The sequence below is a fragment of the Aethalodelphis obliquidens genome, unplaced genomic scaffold (assembly GCF_003676395.1).
Source record: "Aethalodelphis obliquidens isolate GAN/ISIS:26980383/991018 unplaced genomic scaffold, ASM367639v1 scaffold31, whole genome shotgun sequence".
NCBI lineage: Eukaryota > Metazoa > Chordata > Mammalia > Artiodactyla > Delphinidae > Aethalodelphis > Aethalodelphis obliquidens.
In genome coordinates, this window is record NW_020837975.1 from 4813647 (window position 1) to 4827682 (window position 14036).

At 36.7% G+C, this 14036-nt stretch overlaps 1 protein-coding gene across 1 annotated transcript in view; it reads right to left on the reverse strand.

Annotated features, from left to right (window-relative positions):
- Window positions 1–13633, reverse strand: part of TINAG (tubulointerstitial nephritis antigen) — a 94620-nt gene extending 80987 nt beyond the window's left edge. Inside the window, exons 1-3 of the mRNA XM_027126889.1 lie at window positions 13133–13633; window positions 4902–4965; window positions 4185–4274 (exon numbers count right to left, since the gene is read on the reverse strand). Coding sequence (XP_026982690.1) covers window positions 4185–4274; window positions 4902–4965; window positions 13133–13487 — 509 coding nt within the window. The 5' untranslated portion in view covers window positions 13488–13633. The remainder of the gene's footprint in view (window positions 1–4184; window positions 4275–4901; window positions 4966–13132) is intronic.
- Between the last annotated feature and the right edge of the window lie 403 nt (window positions 13634–14036).

Below are 14036 nucleotides of genomic sequence, written 5' to 3' on the forward strand. Positions count from 1 at the left end.
TGTGTGTGTGTGTGTGTGTGTGTGTGTGTGTGTGTGTGTGTGTGTGTACTAGGTCATAAAGTTACATGTATGATTTACTATAATTTATGCTCAAAAAAGCATGAATAGCACCACTGCTCTGCATCATCCTTTTTGACCTAGGCGCATCACTTTGTTTTTTTAATTGAAGTATATTTGATTTACAATGTTGTGTTAATTTCTGCCATACAGCAAAGTGATTCAGTTATATATACATATATATATATATTCTCTTTCATATTCTTTTCCATTATGATTTATCACAGGATATTGAATATAGTTCCTGTGCTATACAGTAGGACCTTGCTGTTTATCCATCCTATATATACTAGTTTGATTCTGCTAGTCCCAAACTCCCAATCCATCCTTCTCCTACCCCACCTCTCCCTTGGCAACAACGAGTCTGTCCTCTATGTCTGTCATCACTTTCCTTTTAACCCAAGTTAGCATTTACTGAACATTCTTAATTTATCTATCACATTCTTCAGTAAACACTGGGAACATAGAAATAAATTTCTCTACCTTCAGAAAGCTCATACTCTAAAAAAGCCTACAAAGAGGGTAATGACTTCAGTATGTATAATTTATTAGCGGTAGGTCAAAATCTGATCAGAGTAGAGGACTGAAACATAACTCTTCCTGAAGGAGTTAGAAGAATTTGTTATAGAAAGTGACTTTTTAGTGCTCAGCCTGGAAGGATGAGAATGAATTAGACAGCCAGATGTGAGAGAAGAGATAATTTATTCTAAATAAAGGCAACTCTGGAGCAAAGCAGGTTTGAAATTTGGAATAACATTTAGGGAATAGCAGATAAGTAGAACACTTAAACTCTGAGAGCGAGCAGAGAGACAGGGGTTGGAAAGAGTGTAAAAGATGAGGGAGTGAAGCATTTGGGACAGATTGTTATTTATGCTGAGGAGTAAAATTATATTCTAAAGCAATGGAGTGTCATTGAAGACTTTTTAAGAACGTGAGTGGCAGAATCAAAGCTTTGTTTTAGAAGGATAACCATGAAAGTATAAAGGATTGGTTGGAATTTGGTCAGAGTGGAAACAGAGAGTAAAGTCAGGTCATTTCAAACTAGGCTTGATAAAGAAATGCACTAGAATATAGCATAAGAATAAAGGAAATACATTTCTAAAGTAAACTTTGTGAGGATTACAAGAGTGTAGTGACTGAGAGTGAAGAGGAAAGAAGCCTCAAACTAACTTCAGATTTTCTGGCTTAGTTGACATGGTAGTGGGGGATGCCAGTAACCAAGGACAAGTCAAAAGCTTAATCCTTTTGGTTTGGAGTATTTTTGACTTTGAGAAATCAGTAAGAAATCAAAGTCAACTTATTCAATAGATAGTCTATAGACTTTGAGTTCATAAGAAAAATCAGGGTTAGAGATAGGATGGATTAAAAATGGGTACAAATTCTTTGTAGCTCTTTCCATCAAGAGATGGAGTCCATTTTTCCAACCGTTGAATGTGAGCTGGCCTGGTAACTTGCTTTGCCTAGTAGAAAGCAGTGAAATTGACAATGTACAAATTTCAAGTTTTGGCCTCACCTGAGGCCATTTCCACCCTCCACTCATGTCCTGCTTGAACACTGTCATTATGTGAAGAAACCAAGGCTGTCCTGCTGGAGGCACATGGGCCCCCCAACAACCAGCACCAACTACCAGAAATGGGCAGGGGGCCATCTGGACAATGCAGCCCCAGCTGAGGCCCTAGATGTCTGTGGACACATGAGTAACCCCAGGAGAGACCAGGAAAAGAGCTTCAGCTAAGTCCATCCCAAATTGCCGGTATGAACAAATAAAAAGCTTGTGCTTTCAGGACGCTAAATTCTGAAGTGGTTTGTTTCACAGCATCTGATAAACTGAGACTGTTCTCTCTCTCCCTTTGTTCCACTAACTTGCTCATTATTATTTGTGCTACTAATTTGCCACTTATAACTGCCCTATCACTAGAAATCCTTTTACAAAGTTATGATATGTGGATTCCTCAGCTAGATTGTAAATTCCTCTAAGAACGTATTTATTTGTATCCTCAGCAGTGCCAAAAGGGAAACACATGTTTTGTTAATATTAATTGCATTACAACATAATACAGGGAATAAATAAGCACTGAAGTGGGCTATGCAGAATGAATAAAGATTTGGATCTAAATACTACCAAGATGCCAGAAAGCAAAGGCTGTATATATTTGTATGTAGGCTATTTTAAAAAGCGCTTAAAATAGACATTGAATGCTATAATATGACTCTGTTTTCATACATGAAAACAACTTGAACATCAGGAACAGTAAATATCTGAGAATTAGAACTTTCTTTTTTTCTTTTTCTTTTTTTTTTTGCGTTACGCGGGCCTCTCACTGTTGTGGCCTCTCCCGCTGCGGAGCACAGGCTCCGGACGCGCAGTCTCAGTGGCCATGGCTCATGGGCCCAGCCACTCAGCAGCATGTTGGATCCTCCCAGACCGGGGCACGAACCCGTGTCCCCTGCATCGGCAGGCAGACTCTCAACCACTGTGCCACCAGGGAAGCCCTAGAACTTTCTTTTAAATTCAAGGACTTTCTACACTCCCTCTTGTTGTTCCCTGGTAAATAATTTTAGTTTTACTCCTTTTCTTCATACTTTGTCTCTTTTACTTAACTTTTTTCTTTGATCTGAGTATATTTTCTTTTGCTGCAATTTTACTTCACCTTTTTTTTTTCAAGTCATCTATGTTTGCTACTAAAAGGCAAATCCTGTGCCTCTTAAATTGACCTAGAGTACTCTCAGAATAAACAAATGATGGAAAGAAAATTCTTCCTTCCAAGGAAGGCAGCATTCCCAACAGATCTGTACTCTTATATGACTTTCTTTCCACATTGCTTTAGACTGTGGTTTCTCCTGGGTTCTGTTACAGTGGAAAGCTTGCCTGCTTATCTTGGCTTCTTGGAAGTGTGTGCTTGTTAGCTCAAGCATTTGAATCCTTTTAGGAACCTGATTCAGATAATCTCTCATGATGACACATACTCTCATGTCCTTTTAATGATTTAAATATCACTTAGCCATAGAAAATAATTGTTTTTCCCTAGAAATACTTAAAATGTCATCATATTATCACCTAAAATATTGTCAAAACACATACACACACACAGAGGAGTTGAGAATGGTTTAAGAATATTAATATCAATAAATGTGACTTCCAAGTGTCTTTTGTGTCTTCCAAGAAAATACTCTGGTTGCATCGAAAATTAGTGTCCCCACTGTCCTGGGAAACATATGTCTTAGGTGTAGCAAGAAGTGATTATTTCTATGTTTTAAAAATGCATTTCAGGATGACTTCACTTTTATAGTTGCTTGACAATAGGTCTTCTCATGTGAAATCTTTTCCTGAAGGTAGAAAATGTTTTCAAGAGTGTATAGAAATTTGATCAGTGACAGTGGAGAAATCCTGAAGCAGAAAACAGCTGGCCCATCCCTTCTCCCTTCAGTTCAGTAAAGAAAGCCAGTGTCAGCACTTACACCTAATTCCCTCTATGTAAGTGGAAAAGTGACTTAATTTATTAATCTATCAGAGCGCATCAAACAGTTACTTCCTTTAAGTGTCAATCAGTTCAAGCTTCTGTTTATTAGCAAAGTAAAATGGCTCAACCAGTCTTTTTACTAAACCGTGAGTGAAATTGGCTAGATATCAGTCATGTCGATGACGCTGTCTAGATGGACTGGTCGTTTGGGGGATCATCGAGATAAAATACTGCTTTCTGAAGGTCGGAGTCTACCCAGGTTAGATGAGCATATGATTGGCTGGGTCAGGGCAGCACCGGAAGGAAAGATGATGAACATGAATGAACCTGTTTGCCTACTTCCTGATTTTGCCTGAATACTTATTTAAACTAAAGCTCCCCCTACTAGCCTCACTCACACCTTGACACTGCTCCTTCCTAAACAATTTAAGACCATGCTCTATATTTCCTCTGTGCATTTTAATTTTAATCATTTAATGTTCCCCTCTGTTCATTCCAATTTCACATGCCTTTCTACCACCCTCCCCATTTCTCACCCACTCTTTTTTTTGTTTTTGAAAGAATGATAATTTTTAGAAGGAAATGATAGGAAATACATTGTTTGAAACCTGAGGGGCAATGAGGGGGGGAGGCGCCAAAAAGCCTAGAAAGCAAGATTTCTCTCACCCATAGTCTCCTTTATTGACATGTTCAATTAATCCTGGTTGAACAAGGCATACGTGCTGGGAACATTTCCATTGCTGTCCTGAGCATGTGCTGTAAAGATACAAAAGTTATGAAAGTGGCCTGGTCTTTAGGGAGTATACTTATAAAATTAGTAACCAGAGTTGCACCTTGTTAAGGCATAAAAGATATTTTTGACTAATGTTAACCATATGACTATTTAATTCTTGGCAAAAATAAATCACAACACGTGCATTAGCTACCACTCAACATCTTCCACTTCAGGCAATTAATAAATGAAATGATCACTGAGTCATTGGAGTTTGAAAACATAAGACAATGGAGACAGTAGATTCGACACATTTGTAATTGTAAATTTTTTGCAGGATAATCAATTTCAAGGCAGCTTTGTTTTATATATAGTTACTGTGTTCAAGAACACGTGATATTCCTGTAGTATATCAGAATGTTTAAAATTAAGAGGTTTGTGAAAGCAGGCCACTGTCACAAACACCAAACTCAAACGTTAAAAGAAATATTCATGATTAGCTTTTAAACACTTATTAAAATTAAATATACTTATAAAAACTATGGGTATGTGATATCTTATGACTTATGATTCTATCTGTATTTAAATATATGCTTTGTTTCACAGATGTTCCTTTGAAGAAAACATACACAGACAGTGGAATTCAGTTTTGTGCCACTTAAATTCATTACCAGGAATTGCAGTTTTCTTTAATTACTGATCCTTCTTCATAACGTTGACCATCTCTGTGGCAACCTGTCAACATACCATGTAAACAAATCAAAATTCTAAATTGAGTAATAAGTAAATTAAAATTGTATTTAGTTTTTTCAAATATGCAAAAAAATTTGGTGCCCATCTGAAGGAAATCCACATAGGGTTTGTGTCAAGGTTTGTATATCGAATGCTTATGGGCTTGTTCCATAAGCTTCTATCTTTACATTGTGTATTTGTTCCAACTGAGAGGATTTGTAAAGCATAAAAACTAGATTACTGAGGTATTGATCACTAAACGCACTCAAAAAAATAATGTATTCAAGTAAGTATGCAGTAAAACAGTGTTTGAATTAATTTATGGCATTTCTTATCTTAAAAATCTAATCAACTCTCATATGTAAATATGATTAATTACATATGCTTAGAGGAAGGAGCTCAAAGTGTTGGACCAAAATATAAAAGCTATTTCAGTGAATTCACCTTACAAAGATAAACTCTATTTTTTTTTTTTAACTCTATTTTTTCTTCAAAATTTAGATCAGGAGAAAAATTTATATGGTTCCAGTCCTTTGTGTTCCAAGTCCAAATGTTTCTCAACCATTAACCAAAACTCGTTGCTATTTTACCAGACTCTATAAACTACTCCAAAGAGATGAATGGTGAATTATCATTATATGAAAACCAATCAGTAAAATATGGTGAAAATAATACCCTGGCTACAAATTAAATCCCTTCTGAAAATATAACTTACACAAATTTAAATTCATGCTGAACTAGCAAAGGTCGCAAAATTCACTCCTTTGTCATGTGAAAACTTTTTTGACGGAGACATGTCACTGATAGATCACAACAATGGCCCCTAGTTAAATAAAATGAATTCTAACTTTTTATTCATACAATCATAGGAGGAAATCTACATGTTTAGAAAGCATTCCAAGGGACCTGGCTTAACCACCAGCCACAATGTCACAAAAGCCACTTACAAATTAGCTATCCTCCGATTTTTCCAAAAATTGTTTCACAGGAAATATTTTACAAGTGCCCCTCTTCAGCATGCACTGTGTTCTCACAGTTCAATCTTTTGCTTAATGAATCTAAAAATCTCCTTGTATTTGCACCTATCCACCTCTTTTCCATGGATTTTTGACATTCCACTCTCACGAGAAGAGAGAAGGAAACCACCTCTCTCCTGAACCACAGGGGAGGGGAAAGATTTAACTTTAAATCAAGATCAGAGTTTTAATTACTACCCAGGATTAAACACTTTTTGTAAATGACTTTCTATGTTTGTAACTTACAAAGACCCCAGAATTTTTACTACCTAAGAAAGCAACAGAAAATTCATGCAACAATTCAAATTTTATTCAAAGTCAAGAGAAGTACTTCCTTGACTAGTTCTAAAGGAGATAAGGGGCAAAATCAAAGCTGATTTTTAAAAATTTATACTGAAGTATAGTTGATTTACAATGTTGGGTTAATTTCTGCTGTACAGCAAAGTGATTCAGTTATACATATATATGTTCTCAAACCTGGTTTTTAATCAAAACCGATGAATGTTGCTTGTCCAGCATACCAGTTACATAGATAAAGGGATGAGAAATCACAAAGGTCCTAAGGAAAAAAAGGCTGTCCCTTCTCTAACCTGTACCCCAGCTATTAATTTTGAAGTAAAGAGAATGTTATCACCGTGCCCACCCAAGATCATTAGTACTATGTCTAGTGTTAGCAAAAGTTCCATTTCTTGGTCTTCCCTCCTTAATATCAAGTCAGAGTTGACTATAAGAAACAACGTTTGCTGTAATCTCACTTGAGAGTTGGCCTCTTGAACAAACACCATAATCTGTTCACTTGAGTCTGGCCAAGGTGCTAACAAAGTGAAGCATCAACTTCTACACAATGCAGAAACGCAGTCCACTCCCTTCCTCCACTCTTCCCCACTCCAGTGTATCCCTCAACCCCTGAACAGCATTTAGTGAGATCTTTTAAAATCTACATTGTGTCACCCTTTGCTTAAAATCCTCAAGTTATTCCCCATCAAATTTAAAATAAAACCAAACTTCTTACAATGACCTATAAGACCTTATCCAAAATCTCTCTTCCATAATCTTTGTCCTCGTCACTCCTGTTGTGCTGGCTAAAGGGTTTCCATGATACTGATGAGGATGGAGAGAAGTGGATGAACATAATTTGGAGGCAAAGCAAATGGGACTAGCTCTTGGATTGAGTTTGGAGAATGAGGAAAAAGAGGAATTAAGGGTGTCTCACTAGGATTTTGGCCTGAACCATAGAGAGGCTGTGAAGCTAATATTGAAATAAGGAACAGGCTTATGGCAAGAAATCAAGAGTTCTGTTTTGCATATTTTAGATTTAGATTAAGTCTATGTTAGCCATCCTAATGGAGAATATCAAGTAGAGTAGTAATGGAAATTCGGAGTTAAGTCATGATTGGAGCATGAATTTGAGAGCCAGCAACATACATATCTTTAAAGCCTTGAGACTACATAAGAGGCTGCTTGAGAGAGGGTTTGTAGGTAAGAGAAAGACGTCCAGGACTGAGCTCAAACTCTGTAGCTAACAGACATTCAGAAGAGGAAACAGGGAAGGAGTGACCTATGAGAAAGAAGGGAATTCAGGTGAGGGTAGAGTCTTGAAAAGTAAGAGAAGAAAGTATTCCAAACAAGCAAAAGTTTTCACCTACACAGAGTACCACTGAGGGATCAAGAAAAGAACAGACATCTTAATATTGCATTTGGAAACATGGAAGTTTTCAATAACCCTGCCAAGACAGAGCTCGGTAAAGTAGCAGGAAACAAGGTCTTGTAAGAATGAGCTGATGTGAGACTTGGAGTCAGGAAGTGAAATGTTTCCTTCAGATATTTTTGCCATTAAAGGAAAGAAGGAAATGGGATAATAGTTGGTTAGGGACATGGAGTTGAGGGAGGGCTTTTTCAAAGTTGGGAGTTACAACTACCTACTAACCTCCTGCAAGAGAATATCTTGTAAATGATGTTTGCTCACTTTCTTAATTATTTCCTCAGGGAAAGTCCCTAGAAGTGGAAATTCTGGGTCCAAATTGATGTTTGGACATCTTTAAGGCATTTAATTCATATCGTCATTTTTTTTTTTTCTTTTCAGAATGATTTTACCAATTTATATTCACCAGCAGTTGAATGAATGAGTTATTCTGTGTCACCCTAACGCATAGACTGTAACTTTGGTTCCCATGTTAGGTACCACCTCATCATGGAAACAGAGTCAGGGTTAGAAATTAACCTTTGATGCTGTCTAGCACCATCTCCCAAGCAATGCCTGAATCCTCTTTTGGATTCTACTAGTTTTGAATGAAAAATATTTCTTTTAAAATGCTAATTTGAGAACATGATTGACGTTTAAAGGTAGCAGAAAAATTGGGGGAGTTAAAAAAAAACATTTTTGTAAATCAATAGTTTTGTAAAATGATTGATCCAGGAGAGAAAGGGAGAAACGATGCTTTAGGAGAGAAAGAGGGAGAGGAGAGAGGAGAGAAGAGGAGAGAGAGGGAGGGAGGGAGGGACAATTGTAAGGGTGGAGATTTTGAAAAGATAAGAGACAGTGGGAATAAAGACACAGACCTACTAGAGAATGGACTTGAGGATATGGGGAGGGGGAAGGGTAAGCTGTGACAAAGTGAGAGAGTGACATGGACATATATACACTACCAAACATAAAATAGATAGCTAGTGGGAAGCAGCCGCATAGCACAGGGAGATCAGCTCAATGCTTTGTGACCACCTGGAGGGGTGGGATAGGGAGGGTGGGAAGGAGGGAGACGCAAGAGGGAAGAGATATGAGAACATATGTATATGTATAACTGATTCACTTTGTTATAAAGCAGAAACTAATACACCATTGTAAAGCAATTATACTCCAATAAAGATGTTAAAAAAAAAAAAAGAAAGAGTGAGGAAGGAGACATGAGCCAAGAAATTCAGACAGCCTCTAGAAACTGGAAAAGGCAAGGAGAGGGATTCTCCCCTAGACCCTCCAGAAGGAATGCAGCCCTGCTGACAGCTTGACTTTCTTCCAGTGAGACCTATTTCAAACTCTGGCTTCCAGAACTGTAAAATAATTATTTTGTGTTGTGATAATTTGTCATAGAAATAAGAAACTAATACAGTGCCCATACATCATTTGAATAAACGATATATTCACACACACACACACACACACACACACACACACACACACACACACAAAGAGACAGTGGGATTTAGAGCTCAAGAGGAGGAATCTACTCCATGGAAACAGTAACCAATATGGGGGTACTTTGAAAATTATGATGATGGAGAGATGAGAAAATTCCTGGTGGCTTTATTTCCTCAAGGAAAAATGTATAAAGCACTTCAGAGTGAGTTAATCAAACTGATTACACCTTGACATGATAGATAGATGATAGATAGATAGATAGATAGATAGATAGATAGATGATAGTAATGGTTATTGAAATTAAAGGAGTTTTGAAACTTTAACAGCCATCAATACAAAAATGAGGCAAATCAGATATTTGGAAAGTGAAATCCATCTCTTGATTTGAGAAAAGGTGACAATATGATGTAACTTATTTTAAAATAACTTCATCATAAAGTGTTCTAATAAATGTGCTGGTCTCAATGTCACTTCAGGGAAGGCAGTTGCCTGCTCTAATCAGGAGTCCGCATTGCAGGGGCAGTCAGTAGCACTGATCCTGAAAGGTCAGACTCCAGGTAAGCTGCTACAAGGGGTTCCATTATCCATCTTTTAATGAACACTAGAGTAGCAGTATAATGAGTATCAGAAATGGGCTTTCACTGGCAAAATTAGTGGCTTGTTAATCAGCATAATGGATATAAGTAATCAGCTCTTATTGGTTAAATTAACAGCAATAAATTGATGTAGATTAGCTAAAACACTTAAAAATCACATCCCACTCTCATACTCCACAGTTTTTATGTATCTCTTAAGGTCAAAAGCCTTCACTCTTAGACCTGGTGCCCTAGGATTGATCTTTACAAGGTCCTGTGTCCAGCCACTGGGTAGGAGGATTTATCATAACCTGACACCCTCTGTAATATTATCACATGGGAAAATTCCAGTAAATTTTTCAAGCAAGGTAGATGTGGGAACATCTAACAGGATGGGGACCTGAGACTTCATGGAGCTTACAGAGGTTTATGGATTAGTGTATATCTCCTTACCAGTATATAGTTTTGTAACAGTATGCACGGCCGAATTTGGACTGTGATTTATCTTCATTGTAATGTGGTTAAGAAGGTCATGAAGGGATAAATAATCCTCATTCAATTCAAATGTGTCAGTGGTTTACATCCATTTTTTACCAATGTGAACATAAGAGTTGTGTGTAATCAAATTAGTTTAGGTCTGTTCACAGCACATGGTCCACTAGACTCTTTTCTTAAGATCTGCTACACTGAGAGATTTTGTCTGGAAAAACCACTCTGGTACTGTTTCAAATTCTATCACTTTTTTTCTGTATCTGACATTTGAAATCCTCCAATGACTGGAAGTAACCAGCAGAGATGGGACAAAACCCAGAAGGAAGATGTTTACTCATATGTCCAAACCAATTTACACAAAAGGTACGTATCTATTTATTTATTTTTTGACACATTTATATTTTTAAACCTTAAGATAATATACATAGTTTTAAGTCCCAGGTTGAAAAAGAAATGCAGTATAAGAGACTAGACAATAACATGTAACTAGATACTTGAAAAATATTTAATAAATTAGTGAATGAACTAGACAATACCATGTAAGTAGATAACTGAAAAATATTTAATAAATCAGTGAATAACTGAAAAATATTTAACAAATCAGTGATGCTTTACTAGCATCTCAGAGGAAAGTCTCTTTATATGGCAAAAAAATAGTATAAATAGTATATCATTTTCTATTTATTTTAGTTAATTTTGTACAATTTTTAAATATTGTGTAGTGCTATTTTCTTTTACCCAGCTACTTTCATAAGGAAGATAAAACAAAAGAAAAAAATCACCTTCATGAGTGCAAATATAGTTTACTGTGAACATTTGCTACTAAATAAACTGATGAATTGCTTCCCTCCATCATGAATGGAATAAAAACTATGCTGGGAACATAAGTTCTACCTAAAACATGACCCTAAATTAAAGTCTTAGCAAAATTCTAGCTTTCAAGCAAAAATGGACATTGAAGAAGCAGCAATTTCTTTTCCAAGTGGGTTACATGATTCAAATAAGAAAAGCTCAAATACGTTTTATCACATCAAAAGCACCACAGCTGATCCATAATACTTATCCTCAACTTCCAGGAAGCTGACCCTATTCGTACTTTACATCTCTCAATGAGTTCTCATAACAGGATAAAATCCTAAACTCTTGATGTGGCCTATAAATCCTGGAAAAATCTGACTTCTACTCACCTCTCAAACCTCATCTTATGTCACCCCCAACCCTCCACTGATCATGACTCTCTGGAAGTGGTGGCCTCCATCCAATTCCTAGGCAGCACCAAGCTCCTGGCTCCCAGATCCCTTTCTGTTGGCCCTTCCTCAGGTCACCTCACTCCTCACTCCTCAAGTCTCCCACCCAAGCTAATGTTATGCATTATTTTACATGTTAATGTTATATTCTGATATAATTTCTCACCGCACCCTAAGCGTTTCCTTCAAAGAATTTAACACAATTTGCAATTGTACAGTGAATTTGTTAAATATCTTATAACCCCCACATATAACTTGACTGTCACTTCTATGAGGATAATGTCTTGTCTTTTTTCTTCCCCATGGTTGCCCCCAGCAAAAGCACAATGACTGGCCTGGTGGAGGTAGTCAATGAATATTTTTTTGATGAATGGCTAGGTCTGCCATTTCTAAGAGACTATCTGCCACTTTTTAGGGTGAAATAAATGTTTGCTGAACTGTTTACTGGTAAAGACAAAGGCCTGGCATTATTTTTTTTATTCAAATTAGTTGATTTACAATGTTGTGTTAATTTCTGCTGTACAGCAAAGTGATTCAGTTATACATATATATATATTCTTTTTCATATTCTTTTCCATATGGTTTATCACAGAACATTGAATATAATTCCTGTACTATACAGTAGGACCTTGTTTATCCATCCTATACCTAAAAGCTTATAATACATGTGTGTTTTAAGGAGTACTTCCTCAATTTTACAAACAAGATGACATTACTGAGAATGAAGGCAACAGTCAGCATCTGGATCTTGCCAGAAGGATACAAAATCCTAGCTTATCCTACATTTTCTTCTAATTGTAATCTCCACTCACCATCACCCACTTAAAGTCATGTGACATAGCTCCGAGGAAACCTGCACTTCTGCCTGTATAAGTGGAGCAATAGAATTTTATTTTGTGTTTTTGGCAAATTTTGGATATATCGATTGCTCAGATTCTATAGCCATTTTACTATAATTAGACCAATACAGGAAATACCACCATTCTCCTTATGAATTATTTGTATTTATTTGCTCAGTCTTAGACTTTTAAAACTACCTTATATGGAGCACTCTTTTGTTTTTAATAGTTTAAAACCCCAGATTGGCAAAATGAAACAAAACAAAAATACACATCGTGACTCTATTTGGTATTACTTAGGCAGAGAGGGTGGCCAACTTTATTTTGCCTTTGCACTGGTTTAAATGACATTGCTATAACATAGGTTCTAATGCTACGAGGTCCAATAGTCTCATGAAATAGTAAGTAAACTGTTACATAAATCTGTAGAGGATCAGGCTTGTGAACTTGATGAGATTCTCTAAGAGGTTACACTCAAAAAAGTGTGAGCGATATTTTTCTTGTCAATACATATTACAAAAAAAAGAAATAAAGAATTTTAAGTAACTTTTATATAAGTTGAGTGAGTATTCAGGACAGAATCTAGACCAGCCTTCGTGGCTGTCACAGCAGAACTTTCCTGAAGGCTCTAGTCTGATGAGTGTAACCGGCATCTAAACCAAAGCACGTTAACAATCCTAAGAAATTTATTCTGGTGACCGAAATATTCATTTTTCATTTCAACTTAAAAAAGGAAGGGAGGAAGGAAGGGAGGGAGGGAGGAAGGGAGGGAGGGAGGGAGGGAGGAAAGAGAAAGAGAAAGAAAAAGAAAGTTGGACAGATCTTGTTATGAACTAGAATAATGCTTGAACACATTCCCAAAGCCTACCTTCTGGATACCAAGGCTTTGTGTGAGGAGGCCATCCCTTCTTTTCACGGCAAAATGACTTGTAATCAGGACAGCAATCAGAATTCTCCCTTTCACAGAATTTATCACAGTAACACAGTGCATTTCTCTCATAGAACTGAGTCACACAGGCATCATCTCTGTCTTCACAACAACCAAAACTTCTACAGTATTGCCCTTTGAAAATGGCTCTTTTGAATCGAGTACTTTCCAAAATGGTGTGATTCCTAGTGAAATTAGCTCCTCGGTCCACTTCTCTTTGAGATAAATACTGTCTCTCCATCCAAATTTCTGTGGTGAGATAAGAAAGGATTAAAATCTTATATCCAGTCCACATTCTCCAGAGGTCAGGTGTGGCTCCCACTTGCTATTATATTCAATACCCTTGGCCTTGGGGCTTCTCCTTAGAGCCTGAATTCTAATCATCAAGACAACTCAGCCTGAATCCTGAAACTGATCCTTTACTTGGACTGAGTGTATTTCTTGTAGTTAAACATTAATCAAGAATTTCAATGTTTGCTCAAGATAAGGTAAGTGTTAGAAATAGACCATTGTCATTCCTCCAACATTTAGATTTTATATTTAATATAATGAGAAAAAATGTCCATCGCCATGAAAATAAATACCTAAAAATCTTAGGTATAGATGATATATTGAATATTGCTTGCTTCCAAAATAATCTAGACTCTTAAATCAAAAACCTCTCTGGAATACACATGGCCCAAATTATGGCTGTAATAACTACTGGCAAAGTGTAGCAAATTCAAAAGTCAAAAACAATTTTTCATCACCTACTTGCACTGCAACTAAAATCCAATCTCTCCTGGGGTTGTCTGCTAGGATCTGTCATAACAATAACACATGCCCAGTCACACACTGGCTTGAT